The 17,350-nt window shown below is 43.0% G+C and overlaps 1 protein-coding gene and 1 long non-coding RNA gene across 2 annotated transcripts; both read right to left on the bottom strand.

Moving 5' to 3' along the window:
- Positions 1-327: 327 nt before the first annotated feature.
- Positions 328-9,062, bottom strand: LOC131119951 (uncharacterized). Its single transcript, XM_058064852.1, has 2 exons — positions 8,641-9,062; positions 328-6,872 (listed from the first exon to the last, which is right to left on the bottom strand). Exons 1-2 carry the CDS (start codon positions 8,803-8,805, stop codon positions 2,982-2,984), a joined length of 4,056 nt encoding a protein of 1,351 aa, XP_057920835.1. The 5' UTR covers positions 8,806-9,062; the 3' UTR covers positions 328-2,981.
- A 6,211-nt stretch (positions 9,063-15,273) lies between these two features.
- On the bottom strand, positions 15,274-16,000 carry LOC131119138 (uncharacterized). The gene is made up of 3 exons (XR_009126271.1): positions 15,914-16,000; positions 15,705-15,792; positions 15,274-15,337 (listed from the first exon to the last, which is right to left on the bottom strand). It is a non-coding gene; the product is annotated as an uncharacterized LOC131119138 (long non-coding RNA).
- Between the last annotated feature and the right edge of the window lie 1,350 nt (positions 16,001-17,350).

The following is a 17,350-nucleotide window of genomic DNA, read 5'->3' as shown; positions in this document are numbered from 1 at the left end:
AGCCACGTTTCTGTCACAGCGATGCAGTTAGGCTGCAGGTGCTGTGTACATGCTGCCAAATCTGACGCATGTTTTGTCAAATTTTGGACATTCATCAAATAAATTGTGAAATGTGGTGGTTGTACATCTGTTTGTGTTGGTTCACTTTCTGTCAAAAATGCTGGCATCCTACCTACAGCATTCTTAATGGCATCATTACAGTAAATCTTTTCGGCATTAAACTTTTCAATAATCAAACCGTCTAAAGCTGTGACCCGACTCAATGCAACATACGCCTGCCCTGCGGAAAACACCCTGTCTAGAGACACAACTGCATTGCTCACGGTAACACCCTGGACTTTATGTACCGTGCAAGCCCAAGCGAGCTTCAGAGGGAACTGGCGACGCATGCCACCGCTTTTAGTTACTTTTTCTTCCTCTGGCAGAATAAATGTACTGTCTTTTAGCGTGACAGACTCAGCAGTTTGTGCGCGCCTTTGTTGACCTACTTTGGCATCATCAAACTTTATATAGATCTTACTCGGAAATGTGTCATCCTTTTGGAAAAGAACATCAGAGACAGTGCCACTAACCCCGTTAACTAAGCCGTCGTCAATATCGATGTTTTTGCAAAGCATTACACGTGCATCTTTAGCGATGTGCAGAGTTTCCTCTAAACACGTGTTGTAAACCTTGCTGTGGTGCCCTACTTTTCTTTCTAATTTACCGGATTTTTTGTTTTGGCTGAAATCCTCAGCTTTTATTGTTGTGTACTCCGGACAGATCCTGAAAAGCTGTTTTAGATTGTATTCGTTTACTTGTTGATTGGTTGGAAACACATGTAACGCGGAGCTGACCTCACCCGTTTCGCGCTGTTTCAAAAGTTCTATGTCTGTTTCCAACAACGCCGCACCTTTTGGATGTTTGCGGAGTCTATTTAGCAATGCTGCAAACTGATTATCTTTTTGCCGGACTATCGTTGTCAGTTCGACAACACTGAAAAGATTTGTCCACAAGTTGAAAGTGGCGTCTTCGACATAAAGAGGCTTTCCTTTGACTGGCGGTAACTGGTAAAAATCCCCGACGGCGATGATGCTGACGTTGCCAAATGCAGCATAGTCACCGGTTTGCTTAATTTGTCGGAGTCTACCATGAATGTACGTCAACAACTTGTGATCAACCATCGATATTTCATCAATAATCAAAATTTGGAGGTCCGCAAACTTGGCACGCAAGGAATTCACCGTTTCCTCACCCAGTGGTGTGTAAGGCAAACGGGTATCCTTGCCGATGCTCAATGTGCTGTGTATTGTTGTGGCATTCAAATTGTAAGCAGCAATCCCTGTTGGTGCAGCTAGACAGACAGAAATATTGTCCGGTTGCCGACACATTGTTGACAACAACCTGGTAGCCTCATATTGGATGGCTTTAATTAGGTGGCTTTTTCCTGTCCCGGCACCACCTGTGATGAATAAGTGTAAAGGCTCGGGTTTTCTCCCACCTACTTTATCAAGGCACCACTGTCTAATTTTGTAAAAAATGTCCATTTGAGTATTATTTAGGGAGCGGATTAATGCCAAGCCATCATTTCGACTCATTGACTTTTGCTTTTGTAAGTTTAGAGCGGTTCTATTTTCATTTGCCAAGTCAGGTATTACTTCTGCCTCTTCTTCGACCAACTGTTGTTTTTTCCGGCGTTCTTCTTCGCATTGTAGCCTTTCCAATTCTTGCTCTGGACACAGCAGACACCACGCATCCTCAGCAACACCGCTGTGATCAATAGATCTTTGGATGCTGTCCAGTTCATCCCCGCCGCTGTCGAAATGTTGTTTATTTGTTTCCACTATGGATCGAACAGAATGCATCGACCCATCATTTAATCGGACCGCACCATTGTCATAAAATTCTTCAAATGTTGGGCAGTTGGCAGGTCTTAACTGCAAATCCACCCGGTATGGCAGATACAACTGCAAAAGGCTACGATAATACAACTCAGGGTTTTTGGTTTCTGAAAAGCGCGCAGAGCGTACTACGGCAGGTTTAGTCCGTGTACGTTTTGTCACATGTCCGTAGTTGTTTTTAAGTTCTATTTTGGATGCCGACCTTTCGTTTTTGCTAATGATGCGGTATTCCGAAGCAAATTGTGCCAAGCACATGTCATTAAACGTGTCGTCGTTTGGTCTGTTTTTATAACGGTCGACAATGCTGGTCATCCACATGTCTTCCGTTGTTAATTCGGCCGATGAAGCTTTTTGACGCAAAACACTCACAGGCAAACTCATTTTGACCACATTGTCCCCTGTTGGAACAAAAACTACTTTGCGCGAGCATTCCTTAAGATGCATATTTGTCACCCGGTAAACGGCCTCTTGTGCACACACGTCTCTATTGTGCAGGTACACACTGCCAAGACTTTTTAAGGCCTCTTTGGCACTGACGTTTGCCTGTTTGGATGCTTCTTTCTGGGCATTACTCAGCAGCAATCCAATCTCCCTCTCAGCTTTGGAAATATACGAGATTATATAAACCACGCACGCATACGCATCAACGACATACTGGATGTCCATATTAGCATTCCAGCATTTAAGCAGAGGTTTGCTGTATGGATTGATCCAAACCTCATTGATTTGACGCTTCATTATGACTTCCGTACGACGACCCACGCGGCGATGTGCGGCCTCAAAAGTATTTTGTGTTATACCGAGACTATGGAACAAATGTTCCACGCTTTGATATGCGTGGTTCTCGTCAGCCAGGGCTGTTTTAATGGATTTTATGATTTCCGACGCCTCTTCTGCTTTCATGTTTACGGCATTTTGGGATGCTTTTGGACATGTGCATGTTTTAACACCGGTTGATTGGCTAACCTGACAAGTGCATGTTTTTTGTCCCTGTCCGTCAAACTGATGGCTAATAAATGTTCGTCCTGACACAGGTTTGGGAAAACCGAAACGACACACTGTGTTTTTCTTTTTGCATGTTTTAGAGTGTCTCTTAGAATGCTACTGTACGGAAGACACTGTCTCTGTCAATCCTTCATCCTGTGGCTGCAATTCACAAGTAACATATCTATCAATAAACTTTGTGACTTCTTCATCTGAGTTCACTTCAATACGTGGGGCATTCTCGACCCAGAACAAACAATGTACATGCGGGGAACCACGCTGCTGAAATTCCACCCGGTAAAAATAGTCTACAACTTTGCCAATCGGTTGGCTCGAAGACATTATCACCTCTCTGAGAAAGACATGCCACCGGAAATCAAACATCCGTGCAGCAGTCACAGGATTCCGTCTCAACAAATCACACCTGTCAGCCCACTCCAACTCTGCAGCCGTTTGCGTTCTACCCTCTTGCCTCAAAACACAGTCTACCAAGTTTTGCCACCGTAAATCAGCAGACGAAAAAGAGCAAAACCACGTGGGAACACCAAGCTGACGCACACAAGCCAAAATATCGCGCTGCGTACTCTGCCAAAAGGCTGGAGTGCCTCTGATGGGCTTCAGAAAACGATAGCCCTGATCACATTCCAACAATGTCTTTAACGACTCATCGTTGGTCAACAAATCCTTGGCCATTTTTGCCACCAAACCAGCAATTCCTTTGCGTAAAGCAATGGAAATGCTCGACACCACCTGCACAAGTTCACACAAGTACTGAGCATAGAATATGTATTCCACATTCTGCCCAAACCGCTTATCAGCATGCATGATACGATTATTGAAATATCGCGACGCCGTCAGCCTATATTGTCGAGTGTCATGAAACGTGAAACGGCCGCGTGGAAACAACACTGGGAAACACCTAGCTTCATTCGAATGGTCAGAAAGCAACCTCACAGGATTATTGCCTTCTGCCGGAGCCACATTCAATATATTGTCGTAATACTGATCTAGCGCTTCCTGACCAATGTCAACTGGCATTAAACATGTGTCCTGAAACATGCAGTGTTGCTGTCTATCATGGAGAAGCTCATCTTCTGCATCTAGAGGCGGTGTGACATCTACTGCAGGAACACTGTCCTCCACCTGAGAGGCATCAGGTTCCCTACAAAAGTCATTGACCCACTCCTCGTTGTACTCTATATCTTCATAATGCACATTAGACTCTTTCAGATACCTCAAGGCTTCACGAATGTGCATGCTGTCAACAAAATGGTACTCGTAGTGTCCTTTGTAAGTCAGCTTCCTTTTGAGTTTGACACGGAGCATAGAGCCTTCCATATTGGACCGTGGCAACAAATTTGTAGTTTCTACAACATTGGCCGGAACACAAGTCACAGGCCCATGGACACCATTTTGCCCCCCTTTAGGCAAAGCTAGCATTTTCATGAAGGGGATATTTAGTGCAATTAAGTGTTGCTCTAAGCTGTTTAAGCAAGCCAGCTCAGGAGGAATCGGGTCCACCCCCAAATTATTTGCCACACATTCAGGTGGGAATTCCCCTTTGCTAATCTTGAAATGGCAAGTGTAGCAAACCCACAGCTGCCCTCTACCAGACTCCAACAACAAACAAGGCACCGTGCACTCTGCACTACATTTGTGCAAATAATCCTCATTAATGCACGTGTTCACAAGAGAAGCACTTGCACTTTTGCTGTAATGCTCTCTGTGACACTGCAGGACCTGATGTTTAAACATCAACCTATGGCACACACAGCAGACAAATTGGGGCCCATTCTTCACTTTCTCTAAAAAATTCTCAACAACAACATCAAATTCTTCCTCTCGCAACTTTGCAGCATGCCTTCGTGCCTTCACATCTGCAATGACACGCATTTTGCGTTCTAAATTACTGTGATATTTCTTCATACTGGCTAGTTTGACACTGGCCCGGTGCCTTGTATCCATTTTATATTTTTTGACGCCCTGCATAACGACCCTGGCCCGATGCAAGCTGTCACTTCTATACTTACTCGCACTATACATCTTGACCCTGTCCCGATGCAAGCTGTCACTTCTATACTTACTCACACTACACAACTTGACCCTGTCCCGATGCAAGCTGTCACTTCTATACTTACTCACACTACACATCTTGACCCTGTCCCGATGCAAGCTGTCACGTCTATACTTACTCACACTACACATCTTGACCCTGTCCCGATGCAAGCTGTCATTCCTATACTTATAGATGCTAGATGTTTTAACTCTATTTTTATGAATGACATCATTTCTATACTTTTCAACACTCCTCGTCTTCTTTCTCTGCCTAAAGACTGCTTGTTCTCTGTAATTCTTCATAGTCATTACCTTCTTTGTCTCCCTTATGCTCATGTCAGCGACATATTTACATCTGTTGTCCAGGGCCCTTTTCCTTTTTAGATATTTGGACGGGCTTACACGTGGAACCATGGACTGATGTTTTTCTTTGCCTGTTTCAACAACATCATTCAAACCAACTGCTACTTCACTATCAGCGCAAATTACTTGATGCCGATGTGACCTGGTACCATACTGACTGACCTGAGATGTACCATTCTGACAAATGCCAAAGCAACTTCCTAACTGACCCTCATTGACACATGTCACACACTCGTAGTGATTACCACTCGAGTTGTCCAAATAAATCCCACGACTGGATTCTGACCTTGAACTATATCTCAACCAACGACCACCGTAAAAAGTAAAGATATTTATTCCTAAACTATCCGCTGCAGCCTGAATTTCCACCTCAGTTGCCCAGCTATTGACATATTTCATTTTGGAAACACTAATATACTCTGTCAAACAACTGTACTCACTCCTGAGAAGCTTCTCATAATCTCCACAGTGCTTTTCCATATGTTTAACCACATGGAGTCTAATTCTCCTGTGATTTTTCTGTGTGCCACTCACCGCTTGTGATATGGCACGGAAAAAACAGTTGCCGTCAGCAACAATGCTCTCCTTTTTACAGGGAGCTCCCAAGGGTCCAACACGCAAATTGACAGGCACAGTTTTGACTTCACAATCTATATTCAGAAGTTGGCACACATCTTTGGAGTCATTTTGAAGCATTGGACAAAAGGCATGCTGTGTGGTAACAACACTGATGACCTCAACATCAGATGCACATGTACTAGAAATGTCAGCCATTTTAAACTTTTTGCCATCATCACCAGTCATCATCTCCAAGTGACGTTTCCTGTCAGCCACAACAGTCACAACAACACCAGCTATTTCAAAAAGTTTCTCTGCTCCACCAAACCCTGCAGCCAAATTGCTAATGTGATTAGCAAGGGCATCAAGACCACCAAAACACAGAACAACACTGGTTCCATCACTGCACACCATGCCATTACAGCTACGCGAGTGCGAATCCACCAGACAATACTGACCAGCATCACAAATGATGGCACAACTACTTTGACAAACTGTAAGAATGCATGTGCTGTACTTGCCAAACATTGTGTGCAAAGCATCATGCAAAGTGACATGAATCCCGTTTTCAATATAATAGCTGGAAACTACATTGACATCACCTAAAGCATAATCATCCTTCACACAAAACTCAAATTTGTGTCCAGCAATCACCTCCTGTTTGGGCAATTCTGTGGCACACAAAAAGTGGGATGGGTGACTTATTAAGTGACGTTCCCTTAGAGTAGCATACAACTGATCACCTTCAACAACAGCCATGTCAAGATCAGCAGTATCCCACAACAAGACATTTTTAATACTGTGTAAAGCAGTGGCACAAAAGGCAATCGCCATACACTGTGTTCCTGCATACTTAAACCTTGTATTGCCTTGATGAAATGACCCTTTGACCACCTTTTGTAACCCACCTGTTGGTACCTCCACTGGTGACAGTGAAGATACTTCTTCCCTACCTTTTGTTGCAACTGCACAGTCAACAGCTTGGGCAGCCCTGGGTGTGCGTCGCATACGGAAACCCTTCTTTCGTGGCATCTCAAAAGAAAACAATGAAATCAATGTCAGTTCACACGCCATGTACTTAAGCTTCTAAATGCTCTTTTCCATGCTCTCTGGTTACCCCGTGTGTGCGTGGGTTTTCTCCGTGCCCCCCATTGGCGATGCCATATTGTCCATAGGCAAGAAAGTGGGTGTGAATGGTCTATACGTATGTCTATGTCTATATGTGCCCTGTGATTGGCTGGCAACCAGGATGTACCCCTCTCGCCCGAATACAACTGGGATAGACTCCAGCAGCAGCAGTAGAAAATGAATGAACATAGCCATACATTTTACGTACTGCCTATCCTCACGGGTCGCCGGCATGCTGGAGCCTACCCCAGCTATATTCAGGCGAGAGGTGGACTACATCCCGGTCACCAGCAAAACACAGGGCACATAGACAACCATTCACAGTCACATTCATGGCCACAGACAATATGGAGTGTGTGTGTGGGGTGGGGGTCAAATGAAAGTGAGTATAAATGGTTGTCTCTATGTGCCCTGTGATTGGTTGACAACCAGGATGTACCCGCCTCTCGCCTGAATACAACTGGGATAGACTCCTGCAGCAGCGGTAGAAAATGAATGAATAAATCCATTTATTTTCTGTGCTGCTTATCCTCACAAGGGTCGTGGGAATGCTGGAGCCTACCCCCACTGTATTCTGGCAAGAGGTGGACTACACCCTGCTCACCAGCCAAGCATGGGTCACAGAGACAACCATTGACAGTCACATTAATGCCTATGGACAATTTGGAGTCGCCAGTGGGGGAGGGAGTACACGGTGAAACACACGCACAGAATAAATGCAAACTCCACACAGAGATAAAATGATAAATCAAACTTTGTCAATAAATACAACTATTATGCAGAAAACAACATAAATAAATAAACACCAGCTGTGTGTTTTACTGCAAGAGCACTATCTTCCCCCACCCCCCTCATATTGTGTGCGTTTGAGTGGGCACATGCACACTTGGGTGTGGCCCTTTGGCTGAATGACGGGATTAATCATTGGAAACAAGAAAAATGAAGAAAACGTAAGGTGGACGTCTTCTCCGCAATGCGGTAGTGGTTTAGATGAATGACGGGGTTAAAATCATTGGAAACAGAGAAAGCTAAACAAGTTGAAAACCTACGGTGCGGTGGCTTCTCCACAAGCAAATCCCAGGTGCTTAATGGTGCTTTTATGGTACCCTATCTCCATTTAGCACAGGTCACAAAATCGTTACCTTTAGGTGTAAAATACTCCCATACTTTTAACATCCGTGAGAATTTATTTTCTCCCCGCCTGCTGCGATAAGATGGCGCGGGGGGGGGGGGGCGACCGCCATTTTGGGGCCTGTGGCATCAACGACGCCATTTACGACGCCGCCATTTCGGGGCCTTTGTCATCAGTGCCGCCAATTTGCCCGCTAACGGCTCGTTTAAGGTGCGGCAACAACGAATATAATTTTCGCTATACAGCGTTAAGCTCCGACCGTTCGTGTATCCTGAACAAGCGGCCTACGTGCAGCACCACCGAATATAACTTGAGCTATATTGAGTTAAGTTCCGACCGTTAGTGTATCCCAAACATGCAGTTACCTTGCGGCGACACCAACGACAAGATAAAAACACATAAAATTATACACATGTGGAGAAAAAGCCGAAGAAAAAACAAAATGGAGTTAAGCTCCAACCGGACGTGCAATCCTGCAATGGCGCTCATTCTTACAAATGAATATATTTCAGTTTACTAAGTCTATTTAAAAAAACTCACCTCTATGTCAGCAGATGAAGTCCAACACAACGGCAAACTGCAGTTTCCGTCGAATGTAGGTCCTTTGTCTTTGTCTTTGTCTGAGGCAATGCAAAAAGCGTTCTCTCGAAAAGTTTTCTGTTCGCTCGAGCAGAAAGGGGGGGGAGCGGGCACGCGAAGCAGCATTTATAGCACCATGCACCACACCGTGGAAGAACTGACCAATCGTAGCTCACAAAACCAACCTGTCAGGCTCCGCCTTTGGATAAATGACCAATCGTAAGTCACCAAACAAACAACCTATCAGCGATCGTCTGATTGAATGTAATGTGAAAGTTGGGCGGGTCAATATTTTTTAAATTGACCAATCGTGCCTCACTCACCTGTCAATCGATCAGCTATTGGCGGAATGAATGTAATTTGAAATTGGGCGCATTAAACCAAACAATGTTTACGTGGACGAACGGAGGGAAAACTAACCAATGGCATTGCGTGCTCACTGTATAAATAAGCTGCAAGTGCGACTATCGGCATAACGATGAACGGGACTCAGAGGACAACGTTGTGGCTCATCGGCAGCTCCATTGTGACCCGGCTGGAAAGACACGTCAGGCTGCACCGCCGAGATCCGAATTTCGGCCTCCCTTGCCAAGTCACCTGGCATGGACAAGGCGGCAGGAGGTGGGAGCATCTGGTGCCTTTTATACACCAGAAGCTGCAAACGGGAGCGACACCTCCACAGTTGCTGCTCATCCACCTTGGCGGCAATAGTTTTGGCTTCGGTGGCCAAAATTGCCGCCGGCTTCTCCTTAAAATGATGGCGGATCTCGACTACATCATCCACTTGCTACCCGGCACAGTGGTGATGTTTTCGGATATCTTGCCTCGTTGGAACTGGCGTTACCAGACGGCACCCACAGGACGTGGACTGGACAATGCGAGGAAAAGGATTAACCGAGTCCTTGGCGGCTTCCTACGACAACGCGGCATGAAGCGCATCCCGCACTCGAACGTCTCTGTCCACGACTTGCTTGCCGACGGTTGCCATCTCAACGAGAGGGGAAATGAGACGCTATATCTCAACTTCCGCCGAGAAATCGCTGCAAATCTGCAGTAGATTCACCACAACGGCTCTTTTAAGAGCCAACCACTTTTCCATAAAGAGCAAAATGTTCCAATGCATTCCACACACCGCAACGCACTGCTTCAGAATAAAACGTAAACAAATGGTTGTCGAACGGATCTGACCGATTAGAATGATGTACAAAACACTACACTCAGAAAATGACCCAGAGCCTTATTAAATATAACAATAATAAAGTTTACTAACTTAGTAAAACCTCTGAAAATCATTTAATCGCTTACATAAATAAATGCTTAAGTCCAGCGCTTAAGCTTGGTGACGTAGACCGTCATGACGTGCCCCCTTCGCGGCCAAAGGGGTGGAGTTATGAGAGGTCTATGGTACAGTTTCCGGCAACACAACATATATGGACGACAATACATCGGACAATACATCGGTAAGTACAGCACTTGCAATTTTTAAACTAATAGCGACCCCGTCTTCCTTCAAATACGCTGGGTGTTGTTTTTTAATGTCACCGCTATTCTGTTGTGCATAAGCTAACTTTAGCTATGTTTGCTAGCCACCAAATTGCTCAGCTAACATGGTTCGTTGGGCGAACATACTTTAACAGGTAACGGACCATCGAACCGAAAAAGTTAAGCTTTTAACCGCGCTCTCTTTATGTGTGTACGCCGTGTTTTGCTTAGTTTTACATTTTTTTTGTAACATGACGTGATGTCGATATGCTCCGATGGGAAGCTCTTGTGGGAACAGCCGAGGTACTTCCGGAGCTCATTACAATTATAGTACAAGAGTATTCAACATTCGTTTTCTACCGCTCACCCCCACGAAGGTCGCGGGGGGTGCTGGAGTCTACTTGGAATTAAATTTGCATGTTTTTGGAATGTGGGAGGAAACCGGAGTACCCGGAGAAAACCCACGCATGCACGGGGAGAACATGCAAACTCCACACAGAGATGGGCAACAGTATTCATTAAAATTATTTATTCATGGTTTTATATACGAAATATTAATTCGAATTATGAATTACTGCATGTTTTCCTGTAATTATATTTGGAGATATAATTAATGTCAATGTGCATTTTTGGCAGGCGAGTGATTAGCGTGCAGACCTCACAGCTAAAAGATGCCAGTTCAATTCTACACTCGGCCATCTCTGTGTGGAGTTTGCATGTTCTCCCCGTGCATGCGTGGGTTTTCTCCGGGTACTACGGTTTCCTCCCACATTCCAAAAACATGCTAAGTTAATTGGCCACTTCAAATTGTCCATAGGTATGAATGTGGGTGGTAATGGTTGTTTGTCTATATGTGCCCTGGGATTGGCTGGCCACCAGTCCAGGGTGTACCCTGCATCACGCTCGAAGACAGCTGGGATAGGCTCCAGCACCCCTCGCGACCCTTGTGAGGATGAGCAATCGAAAATGAATGCATGAATGAATGTGCATTATAATTCTTTCTTTAGAACTGTGGATTTAAACGCAATCCAAAAACGATGTACATGAAATTGGACAGCACTTTTAAAAACAAACCATCCTGACACTGTTTCTGCTCCTTTTTAAGGTGGCGGCCCGTGGCCTGGCAATGTAGGCGCTGCACATTGGAGGATACTTCAAAAGGGGAGCTTCTCAAGCATTATCAAGTCAAGCACAGTATTTATGGATGTGGCTGTAAGTACCCTGTCTTCATTTAAGATGTCCTTGCTCCCTTAAAACATGGAACAGTGGTGAAGTGGTATTCTTCCTCGCTATCCTCCAGGAGCTGAACCAAAACCAACTAATCACCAATTAAAGAAGAGAGACAGCCCAGTCATTAAGGACTTTATGTGCAGAATCTTTTGCACATAAAGGAACATACGACATACAAATGAGCATCAGTGACATGAAGCACAGGTGGCCTACCTTGTTTAATGTCTCACAGGTGAGTATTTGGATCTTTTGTGTTAAACACATTAAGGACTGTAAACAACTACTGTATGTTTCACAGTTATACTTAAGTATGCACTTCACTTTTTGTTGTCACTGGTTCTTTTGTCTCTTCTTTCATATCTCTCTTTCAGGAGAGGAAGGTGCCAGAAGGGAGGTGAAAGGACACCAAAACTGATGTCCTTGTTTCCAGCAAGGAAAAGCGATGTCAGAGCAACAATTCAGGCACAGACGAACATTCTACTTCAGGTATTAAAACCATCCTCCACCTATTAAATTTGTACCTTACCTGCAATAGTCATCATTCCACCTGTCTCATTCACATTTCTCTCCATTCTCTGTTCACATCATACAGCTGACATTTATCTTTTCTGACTCTCCCTCCTATTTATTACTCATCCTTTCCTCCATTCTTTCTCAAAGGAGCTGTACGTATGTACAAAATGCACATCAAGTAAATAAAATATCGCACAATATGTCTGTCATCAGAGACTAAGAAAACATATTCATTTGAAATAAAGATGTGACAACAAGCCTTCTGTAGGTGCACAGCACACAGACACAATGTCAGGGCGGTGAAAGTGAAACAATAACCAGCACAGCACCTGAGTGACATGACCTCTGCTTTTAGTTACTGTGACTGAAAGTAAGAAGCAAAATAGTCGTCCATCCTACCCGCTTAAGCCACAGAAGCCTGAACCAGATATCACTGTGACAACAGATGCTACCGCTTCGTTCCTGCTGCTAGTTGCAATACAGATTGTTTTTTATTTCACTCCAGCAACAGCCACAATAGCCACAATCTTACATACAGCCCCTTTTAAACAGTTTTTGGTTTTTCTTCCTTAATTTTCTGTGCCTCAATCTCTCACATCCTTTGCACACCGCACCACAATATCCACTTATATTCATGCGCCTGGCAAATTTTTAGGTTTTAGTTTTTTTGCTGACATCACTACTTACAAACTTCCCTCTCATGCAAATTCTATTGAAATGTTTGAGACTTAAGTTTTTCCTGTGAATCAAAGCACTGCTTCAATGTTTCTGTCCGGCAGATGGAATCCAACGTGAGCAGACAAGGGACGTTGTCATCCGATTCCTTATTGACTATCTTGCTGAACATGCCAGTGCCCTTTTCAAGGACTTTGAGGTTGGTATACGACTGTACTTTTCATGATTTTCAAGGTTTGGCCAAATGTAATCTCGAAGTGCACAGCAGCAGTACATTTATATTTACAGTTAATTTATCTTTACTGCACACCAAGATGGAGCTGTTTTTTGTATGGTGTAAAGCAGCTGTGGACATTAGAAGACAGGAGGTGCTACTTGTCTTGTGAGATGCACGTTTAACGTGAGCATTTAACAGCTGCCTTTACAATGTCTGCAGGATGCTGGGGATGGATCAACCAGCATTCAAGAGCAGATGGCAGATGAAGTGATGGCGATTTACCTGTTGCGGAAAGATGGGTCAGTTGATGTCGGCATAGTGATTGAGGGCAGCACTATCCTCTGCACTCTTAAGGATCTTAAGAGGTACCCAACGCCCCTCTAATACAGTCTTGAGGTGTTCCAGAAAGTACTACTGGATCTGGATTTATGAAAACCTTTCAAAAACAAACCATCCTAACACTGTTTATGCTCCTTTTTAAGGTGGCGGCCCGTGGCCTGGCAATGTAGGCGCTGCACATTGGAGGATACAAAAGGGGAGCTTCTCAAGCATTACCAAGTCAAGCACAGTATTTATGGATGTGGCTGTAAGTACCCTGTCTTCATTTAAGATGTCCTTGCTCCCTTAAAACATGGAACAGTGGTGAAGTGGTATTCTTCCTCGCTATCCTCCAGGAGCTGAACCAAAACCAACTAATCACCAATTAAAGAAGAGAGACAGCCCAGTCATTAAGGACTTGATGTGGAGAATTTTTGCACATAGAGGAACATACGACATACAAATGAGCATCAGTGACATGAAGCACAGGTGGCCTACCTTGTTTAATGTCTCACAGGTGAGTATTTGGATCTTTTGTGTTAAACACATTATGGACTGTAAACAACTACTGTATGTTTCACAGTTATACTTAAGTATGCACTTCACTTTTTGTTGTCACTGGTTCTTTTTGTCTCTTCTTTCATATCTCTCTTTCAGGAGAGGAAGGTGCCAGAAGGGAGGTGAAAGGACACCAAAACTGATGTCCTTGTTTCCAGCAAGGAAAAGCGATGTCAGAGCAACAATTCAAGCACAGATGTGATGAGCAGGCACAGCAACAGCCACAATAGCCACAATCTTACATACAGCCCCCTAAGTGTAGAAGTTCATGTGTTGATGTTTCCATAAGTGTCAGAATGTCATCAAAATGTCCTTCTTTGTGCATTTGAGCCACATGCTGCATCCATTTCAGCCATATACTCATATGCTCATGTTGATGTACCCTGAGGTTATATATTTCAAATAGAGATTTCTCAGACTCTGTTAGTAGATATATTATATTTTATATTTTTGTCAAAAAATTTTTCATGGTTTGTTTCATATATTATATACAACAAGAGGTTCCCACACACTGTGTGGCTCTCATTCATTACTTTAGTTAGGTAACGTTTCGGTCCGTTGGATCTTCATCAGACATATTAAGTCTAGCATATTAGGTCTACCTTCATCAGACATATTAAGTCTAGCATACTAGGGCTACCTTCATCAGACATATTAAGTCTAGCATATTAGGTCTACCTTCATCAGACATATTAGGTCTAGCTAATATTTCTGATGAAGGTCAAACGGACTGAAACGTTACCTAAATAAACTAATGAATGAGAGCAACACAGTGTGCAGGAACCTCTTTTTGAACACTTTGTTGGCTACACCTGCTTCCTACGCACCTGTGTATCTTCAGGTGTGCTGAAACTCTGCATTCACTCTTGTTTCATATATTGACAGGAAGTACTGAAGTAGATTAAAGAGAAAATACATTTTAGATACTCATTTTTATATATTTTCTATATTTGATAGTCCATTATGACATTAAAGACATCAAGTAAATATTGCATATTTGTTTTGTTCAACAATAATCTCATTTTCTACTTGCTGAAATTGTAGTTTTGGAACACCATTACACTGTATATATATATGTGTGTGTGTGTGTTTACTTCCATTTCTACAGAATTACGTGGGCACCAGTGTCTCCCTTTAAAAGGTGGAATATTATGTGTGCAGGTTTGTGTAGTAGTTGATGAGCAAAAAAAACAAGAGAAATTGTCTAATATATAATTTATTTCGATAACTTCCAACAAATTTACAAACACCGATGAAAAAATGTACACAAATACACACTTTACATCTAGGGGGAGGCACTTGTCTCCTCTTCTCCGGTTTGGGTGCCACATTCTCTTTTTTCTGTATATTGAAAACATCACAAGTTTTAGTGATACACACAAATCCACATTAATAGATCAGAAATTGAAAACAATAAATTTATGCATGAACTTTCTCACCATCTTCAACAAAAAGACACGTTGCCTCAGGCACCTCAGCTCTTAGCAGAGCTTGTTGGAGACCAAATTTATATTTGGCAATTTCAGCCCTTTGTCTCCTGCTCACGAGTTCCTCCCGTTCCTTCTGCTCCATCTCCCTGGTCACATAGGCCATAATGTCACGGCTCACCTCCACACATTGTTGATTTAATTCAACCCTGGGCACACTGCGATCTCTGCATGAATACTGCACAAATACAATAAAAATTAGATTATTTGCAATACTAGACGCTATCATTAACGACAGTGTTTTAAATAGCTTATTACAACCTTTACCTGAAGACATTAACAAATGAGCATGATACTTAACTGTGTAACAGTACACTGTTTGCAATTGGTTTTAGTAACAACATTTTTGTAAGATTCATACATTACTACAATTTATACACATATGCAAAAATGGTACATGCTCACTTCATTCAAGTGACATCGTATTTGGCTCTTATATAATACCACGATCTTGTTATGCAATATAAATAACATTGTTTCTTATTTTTATCATGTTAACAGTCAATACAATACAAACATTTACGATTGCAATTACAAATACTTACACTCAACACCTGGCACTGGCTCCTGATGGAGTCCACCTCGGGGTCATCTATGCTGATAAACCTTGCAGGAGACGAGAAATGTGCCATTCTATAAAGAAATACATCACATGTTATATACCCACATTTGCTCAAACATTACGTGCATTCGTGTAAAATGCACTTCATTTGAAACATAAATTAATTAGAAAGGAAAATAATCAAGTACTTACTTCGCAGCAGTAATATCGATGTAACTGTCTCGACAGTATGACAAAATGTCCATTTATACACTGTCGGGTGTCTTTGCTGCAACGGACGGCCTGTACAGGTGTTTCATTCTGAGATTCCAACAGATGATCAAAGGGCCATGAATGCATCGTTTGAACCTTCAAACAACGCCAGAATCAAATACAACAGTTTGCCGCTGTGCCATGCCCACATGTGGAGCATCCAATAATACATGACAACTGTCCAGTGTCCAAGAATTCCACGCCCATCACATCGTCGTAGAATCACGTATAAAAGAGGTCATTCGATCATTTTTTTCCTACCTCTGTCTATCACCGTGAACGCAGCTGAAAGGTAAGCGCTTTCCTATTTTTCCCCATATTTTGACCATGAATGCAATTCATGTTTAAGTAAATGTGGACATCGTCACATATTATGCATCTCTTTTTGTTTCTAGAATGGCAAACTTTTCTTCCCCGGCGAAATCGCCCAGAGCCACAAACCCTCAGGTGCAAGCTCTGAGAACCAAATGCCGGCTGATGTGTGTAAGTATTTCTGTGATTTTACTTTTCAATATCATTATTATTCTGAAGCTAGACTATATTTTATTGTTTCTATAGTTTTACGGTTTAATAATATTAACAATAACATTTGATATTGTACATGTGGATCTCCATGTACACTTCATTTTGTCATATGAAACATTGTGTTGCATGTTACCATGCGTTACTATCAATGACTGTTAATAATATGTTTGTTTTAACAGTACTCGTCCCAGGACCAGTGTGTGTCCCGCGAGGACCTATTTTCGCAAAGCTGCGTGCTGGCCGAGACTTTTCTGGGTTTCGCTGCCAGACAGGTCGACGAGAGACAAAGAAGGGCTGAACTATTAAAAAAACAAAAAAACACCATCAGCCAACTCAAAGAAGCCTTGGCAGAGGCCAACCAACGAGTTGACGCAGCGGAGGGCAAAGAACGAAATGGTGAGATATTTCATATTTAATAGATTAAATTTTATGTATTGTGTTGATGTTGCAATATTGTCATTTTATGTGTAATAAAACATATGATTCTGATGATATTATTTACGTGATTGATGGCCGTTCATGCAATGGTTGTTCCAGCGTTTCACCAGTAGAGGTCACTCATCTGTTTTTTCATCAATTCTCCTATAAACAGACATGCGGGACTCAGAGACTCAGACTGGCGACGAAACGACAACAGGAAGACAGCGAAGATGTCCCGAAAAACCCCGTCCGGAGAAGAGACCAAGGCAGAAATAACCCCCCCCCCCCCCCCCCCCATTCCAAAAACATGCTAGGTTAATTGGCCACTCCAAATTGTCCACAGGTATGAATGTGTGTGAATGGTTGTTTGACTGTATGTATATGCCCCCGCGACCCTTGTGAGTATAAACAGGAAAAAAGTTTGTTGAATGA

Source organism: Doryrhamphus excisus, chromosome 2 (assembly GCF_030265055.1).
Source record: "Doryrhamphus excisus isolate RoL2022-K1 chromosome 2, RoL_Dexc_1.0, whole genome shotgun sequence".
In the NCBI taxonomy this organism is placed as follows: domain Eukaryota; kingdom Metazoa; phylum Chordata; class Actinopteri; order Syngnathiformes; family Syngnathidae; genus Doryrhamphus; species Doryrhamphus excisus.
The sequence above is the reverse complement of the archived record's forward strand: the minus strand, read 5'-3'. Positions and strand labels throughout refer to the sequence as shown.

What these genes read in the sequence shown, in the direction of transcription:
- LOC131119951 (XM_058064852.1), bottom strand. Translation starts at nt 8,805, where the DNA reads ATGCTGCTTCGCGTGCCCGCTCCCCCCCCTTTCTGCTCGAGCGAACAG. An exon ending in CTTCATCTGCTGACATAGAG is followed by an intron (nt 6,873 to 8,640) that starts GTGAGTTTTTTT and finishes TTTTCTTTTGAG; the next exon opens with ATGCCACGAAAGAAGGGTTT.